The sequence below is a fragment of the Eptesicus fuscus genome, chromosome 23 (genome assembly GCF_027574615.1).
Source record: "Eptesicus fuscus isolate TK198812 chromosome 23, DD_ASM_mEF_20220401, whole genome shotgun sequence".
NCBI lineage: Eukaryota > Metazoa > Chordata > Mammalia > Chiroptera > Vespertilionidae > Eptesicus > Eptesicus fuscus.
This window is the reverse complement of record NC_072495.1, coordinates 14,471,078-14,477,077: the sequence shown is the minus strand read 5'-3', so window position 1 is coordinate 14,477,077 and position 6,000 is coordinate 14,471,078. Positions and strand designations below refer to the sequence as shown.

At 60.3% G+C, this 6,000-nt stretch overlaps 1 protein-coding gene across 1 annotated transcript in view; it reads right to left on the bottom strand.

Annotated features, from left to right (window-relative positions):
• Window positions 1-441: 441 nt before the first annotated feature.
• PKNOX2 (PBX/knotted 1 homeobox 2) overlaps window positions 442-6,000 on the bottom strand; it is a 76,741-nt gene continuing 71,182 nt past the window's right edge. Inside the window, exons 8-10 of the mRNA XM_008142573.3 lie at window positions 2,604-2,680; window positions 1,594-1,772; window positions 442-693 (exon numbers count right to left, since the gene is read on the bottom strand). Coding sequence (XP_008140795.1) covers window positions 467-693; window positions 1,594-1,772; window positions 2,604-2,680 — 483 coding nt within the window. The 3' untranslated portion in view covers window positions 442-466. The remainder of the gene's footprint in view (window positions 694-1,593; window positions 1,773-2,603; window positions 2,681-6,000) is intronic.

The window sequence follows — 6,000 nt, the reverse complement described above, 5'->3', positions numbered from 1 at the left end:
CCAGATGTTGCCCCCTCCTGCCCTTGAATGTCTGGCAGCGGGTGGGACCGGAGCCCCCGTGTATTTGCCTTTCCTCCTACTCTGTCCCCGGCAGAGCCTCTGTCTGCGAACAGCACCGCTCTGCCTCCGTGCAGGGCTGTAAACCATCCAGTCCTTCCGCCAGGGGCCTTCGGGTGCCGTCTGTCCTCGGGGGTCCGATGGATCCAGATCTCACTCCTGCCTTCCGTGGGGCTGCTGGGCCGGCCCCACCAGCGGCCTCCGCAGCTCCGGGGAAGCAGGCCTGGGTGTCGCAGACGCTCGGTGGGTGGGAAGGAGCAGGTGTCGTCTCTGCATTTTGTCACGCTACTGATTCTGGGAAGCGAGGGCCCCACTTCCTCGGTGCTGCCTGCCCATGTCCCCTTCCCCCCCACCCTGAAACCCCCTGACAACACTCCTGCTTGGTGGTCAGTGCCATCTGGGCTGCCAACTACTCCAGGGAGTCACTGTGTTCCAAGCCCAGGTCACTGACGTTCGTCGTTTGAAGCTCGTCAGCCTCCTCCTCCAGTTCCTCTTCCTCCTCCTCTTCCATCTCATCCTCCTCCTCTTCCTCCGTCCCATCCAATGAGTCATCGTGTGCGGCCATCATGGCCTGCTGCATGGCCATGGTGGCGTTGTCTGAGGACAGCGACTGCAGGTTGTCCAGGCTGATGGAGCCTGCGAGAGAGGAGGGGAGGGTCAGGCCGGGACCTCCGTGTCGGAGGGTTCAGTGGGCCGGCTCGGGGGGTGGTGAGCTGGCAGTTGCTGGCATGAAGCCCCTGCGTCAGCCCCGACCTGCCCCTCCCAAGCAGCGCACCCCTAGCTACCTTGACTGAGCCTCTTCTATGGAAACACGTTAAATACGTGTGACTTGCTAACACTTCTGCAGGGCAGGTGTTATCCCTTCTGAAGAGGAGGAAACTGAGTCTCAAACAGTGAAGGCATGAGCAGGAGGTGACACGGTCAGGCACGAGAGAGCTGGAATTCCCCCTGGGTTGACCCAGCTCACAACCTGCTTTTCCCGCCATCCCTCACGAGACAGTTGCCCATCACCCAGGAACCGCCACGCGGCCACATAGGTGCACGCACACATGCAGGTAGGGAAGCACACATGCAGGAAGGGATGCACACATGCACACCTCCCCCCTCTCCCACAGAGCTAGCTATCCTGTGCTGAGCTATAAATGTCTGGCTCATTGAATTATTCATTATGCACCAGGCAACCGGCAGTTAAAACAGTGTCTGTGAAGAGGGTGATGGAGAAGCTGGGAAACAAAGCCCCCCTCGCCTCCGTGCACGAGCCGCTGCCTCTCCCGTTTGTACAGACGGCCCTGGCTCTAAGCAACTTCGGCGGGTGTGGGAGTGAGGCGGGGGCTCCGTGGAGCAGTCACGGGCTCCGATGACCACTGGCCCTGCGAGATTGCTCTTGGCCTGTTAAAATAATGCAAAATCCGCCGCCTCTCCGGTTTGTCCACACCCTTTGGTAGGGGTCAGGGAGGGCTGACTGTGACAGAGCAGATGTTCAGCCCGTGCATCTTTGCGCAGCGGCCCCGCCGCCAGTCCAGCCCCAGTCCTTACCGTCGGGGTTTGTCCCCGGGGCGCCGCCCTGCTGCTGCAGCACCCCCGCGGCGATAGAGTTGGGCCAGAATCTCTGGGTGGGCCGGTGCTGGGACTTGATCTTCTTGGCTTTAGGGGCAGGGTCTGGGTTGCTGGCATCAAGCATGGGCTGCAGGATGCGCCTCCGGGCATTGATGAACCTGCCCGGGGGTGAAGGTGGAGACCTGGTTAGTCACACCTGCGTGGAGGTGAGAGAGCAGAGAGGGCTAAGCTGCTTCCAGACCCAGCAGCTGATCCACTGTACAGAACAGACTGGGGTCTGATTGGGGGTGAAAGCCCAGCTGGGAAAAGGCCCTGGGCTCCGAGGACTCATGGAGTCGCTTGGTAACCACAAGGCAGCATGGGACGGATGCGTGAGGGTCAGAGATCTTGACTTGGACCCGTCGGGGTTGAACAGAGGACGGAAGAGCCCCCTTAGTCAAGGCACTAACCTCTGACTTCTCTCCGAGGGCCGAGGGCTCGGATCAGGGAGCCCAACTCCTGTGTGTACTCCCACCCAGCCAGACCCGCCCCCCCTCAGATTTCTCACAGCCCAGCTGGACACAGAGAAGGGGAAACTGAGGCCCCTGTGCAGTCAGAACGTCCGACGCTTCCTCCTCCTTCCCACCACTGCTTTGCAGAAGGCTTCAGTTTGCATTAAGCTCACATGGGGGAGGGGGGGTAGACCAGGTGACCATGGTGGCCCCTGCAGTCCTTGGCTGCAGGCACCTGTGTGTGTGTGTCTGCAGTGCAGCCGGGGCTGGGTTTTCTATCCAGTGATGCTCCTGGCACAGTTTCCCAGCAGAGGGCGCTAAGAAGCTGCAAATGAAGCTGATTCGGGCTTTCTGCTTCCAGTCCAAATGGGAGGACTGGCGTGGTGGCTGCGACCGAGGCAGGACGAGGCATTCTAGTCTCTCCTCCGGCTGTGCATTCCCTTGCCAAGCAGGTGGCCTCTGCATCTGAGCGCCTGTGGGTGGACGATGCTAACTCACCAGTTATTGACTTGCAAGAGGGTGAGGTTTGTCTGGGCCGCGATCTGCCTTTTCTCATCCTCCGTGGGGTAGGGATGCTGAAATGAGAGGTGAGCGGCTAGTGAGGGGTGGGCACGTGGTGGCCGGGCCCCCTCAGGGACCATGCCGTGTCACAGACACTATCCGGGCTTGTGGTTTGGAAGCCCAAATGGAGAAAGTGGAATGTTTATTTCCCAAAAGAATGGGCTTATGGCTTGGCGAGTGGCTGCCCCATGTCTTTGGCTCCACAATGAGGGGCCCCGCCCTCAACTCAACCCCCCATAACGGGACCGTTACATATGTTAATAGCCTCCAAGGCACTCTAATATCCTCCACACCTGGTCCTCAACCCCACCCCAGCGGCAGGGCAGGCATTGCCAGTGTGGAGACACAGCGGCATCGAAAGCCACAGGACTGTCAGGAGGTGGAAAATGGGGTGAATGGATCCACTCCATGTAAGCTAGCTGATATGTATGGTATACCCACTGTGCGCCCATTCACGCTAGGCATCCTAGGAAGGAGACGGAGCGACATCACTGCTCGTATATACGTCATGGCCTGTAAAGGCTTCACGCACTTACTTTCGTTTACTGAGCACCGCACCCAGACTAGAAGGCAGGCCACTCGGTGCCGCCTCCCCCCCTGCAGGCCACGCACTGAACGGCTTCTCCCGTGCGCCCTGCGCTGTGTTCCCTGCGGTTTGCTACTCTGCCCTTCTGAGTCCAGTTTCCCTCCCATCGCTCATGATGCCATCTGACAAGGTCGAGGGGGTGGCTTGGTGGGGGGAGAGAGAGGAAGGGGTGCAGTGTCTGTGCCATCCCTGGAGCTCTCCAGCCCACGCCCCGACCACGTGTGTCTCTCACAGACTGTGGCAGAGACCTTGTCTTATTCACTCATCTTCCACATGCAGACGGCACACCCACCATGACTGCTGAGCGGAAGGCAGGTGCTGTGGTTTGGGAAATGGGCACCATAGAAGCTACGGAGAGGGGTGTCGGCCAGAGGAGGCTGAACAGGTCTCGCTCAACAAGGGGAGTTTTGAGGGGCAGTGGAAAGGGATCCTTCCAGCTCCCCGGGCGGAGAGCCACATGACGGCTGGGTCTATGTGTCTTTTCAGGCCTGTGAACTGGGCACCGGGCATGAAGGTGCGGTGAGTGTCTGAGTGGGTCAGAGCCTTGCCCGGAAGCCAGAGGCGATGGGGGGGGGGGGGAGGGCTCCTGGGGCAGAGGGCGAAGCCGGCAGCATCCTCAGGCCAGGATCATTCCTTAGGGTTGAGGGGGTGGTAGAGGGGTGTTTGGGCTTCCTAAAGCCCCAAAGACTGGGACCCAAATCCTGGCTTTTGACTAGCTGTGAGCACAGGCATGCCACTTATAAAGCCATCTAATGGGTAAGTGAAATTATACTTGTAAAGCGCACGCTCAGTAAGAGGGGCTCTTCATGCTGTTATTATTGGATGATGTCAGCAAGGTGCTTGAAGGTCTCTAAGGAATGAGTTTACGATCAGCAGCCTTGGGAGCGCCCTCATGGGTGACAAAGGAAGCAAGCGGCTCTGTGGGCCTCCGCACCCCTGGCCCAAGTCATCAGAATCCTGCGTTGTTTAATTCACACCTCCGACCCGCCTGCCACGCTGGGGCAGCGGGACTTGTGACTCAGTGCAATGAAGGAAAGCACCTCAGTGTCAAGGAGCCAGTCTCCCCCTGATTGGAGGCTGGGAGGAGAGACTGCAGCCACAGGAGGCAGAGCAGCAGGGGCTCTGTGCGCCCACACCTTCTGGGGAAGGGGTGGTGCCCACACCCTGCTCCCTGGAGTTCCCATCCCCCTCACCAAGGAGCCAAGCTGCCCATGGCCAGCCGGTCTGAGAACACAGCAAAGCCTTTTAGCTTGCTTGGGCCCACGAGGCCCTTCCATGCCTCATGCCTTTGCACACGCTGTTCCCTTCTCTGGATGCTCTTCCCCCCACGTTCCCTGCCTGAGCGAAGACCTGTCACGGATGAAATCCTCGGGGAGGCCGTTCCCAATCCCCTGGGGCAAAGCTGGCCTCACTGCAGGTGAAGGACTGCACAGCCCACTCCCTGACAACCCGGAGGGATCCCAGGCAGGACCCAGTCTTGTTAGATACTGTGCTCCAGTGTCCAGACCAGCAGCAGGCAGAGTGGGGAGGGCGCTGGGCCAAAGGAAAACCCCTTTATTAAAGGGCAGGTGTAAGTCCACTCAGTGGTGGTGGTGGGGGGGGCTGATTGGTCGGGAGGGCCCCCTCAGGAGAAGGACTGTGCCCTCCCAGGGAAGGGGGGGGGGCGCCTCGGGGTGGGAGCCCTGCACTAGGACTGCGATGAGCCAGCCAGATGCGAATCTCTTCCACCGTAAGGACCCCCAGAGAAGGGATCTCTCAGCCCAGGAAGTAGTGTTTGCTGTCTCTAAGGAGGCTTCTGCTGTGGCCTCCGTGTGCGTGGATGTCATAAACCCGCAGATGAACACGCTCCCGCTACACGGAGAGGGCCAAGCGGAGCGTCACGGAAGCCGGCTGGTGTTCTCTGTGGAGGAGGATGTTAACCCCTCGTCCTGGGAGAGTGCAGGTCCCAGCGCCCCTCTCTCCAGGAACCAAGATCTCAGGGGGCACGTGATGGAGGCCGTGGGGTGGGGGGCAGCAGCTGGTGCAGCTTGGGGGACAGGTGTGTGCGCTGGAACATTCCTGGCGCCACATCTGAGAGCTCATGGGAGCCGTCCAGCTTCTGCCCGCCTCAGACCAGATGGTTCCTGAGGACACAGTCAAAATAGCCTGGCCCCGAGCAGACCTGGCCCCGGCCATGCTACTTTTAGCACAACTGGAAGGACTCGGGGCCAAGGACAGGGCAGGGATCCAGTGAGACTGGGGGCCGCCTCGCCGTGTGGCTGCTCTCGGGGCTCCCTGGGGGAACCCGGGCGGGAGGCACAGGCAGCGGCCTCTGGAAGGAGATAATTCCTCCTTGAAAAAGGCGCAGACGAGCGGAAAAGGACAGATCCCCCTCAGGGCCCGCGTGGGGCCTGCGTGACCAGGAGTGCTGCCTGTGGCTCGGGATGGCCCCTGGAGAGGTCAGTCCTGCCCACCACTCACCAGCGGTGTGACCTTGGCGATTGGTTGTTTGATGTCTTAGTTTCCTCCAAAATAAGGCGTTGGGGGGCGGTTCCATGCGCTATGGAGGGGAGGGTGCGCCCTCCATTGGCTCACTCCGTACAGTGGAGCGACGCCTCCCAGACCTCCTACCTCGATCAGTGTGTAGTCTCCAGAGGAGGAGTGACACAGGGAGGTGCTGATGGCACCAGGTGCCATCAGGAACGTCCTTGGGAATCTAACCCAGATGGTCCCTGCCTCCCTCTGACACCTCTTCGCAGCCCATAGCCA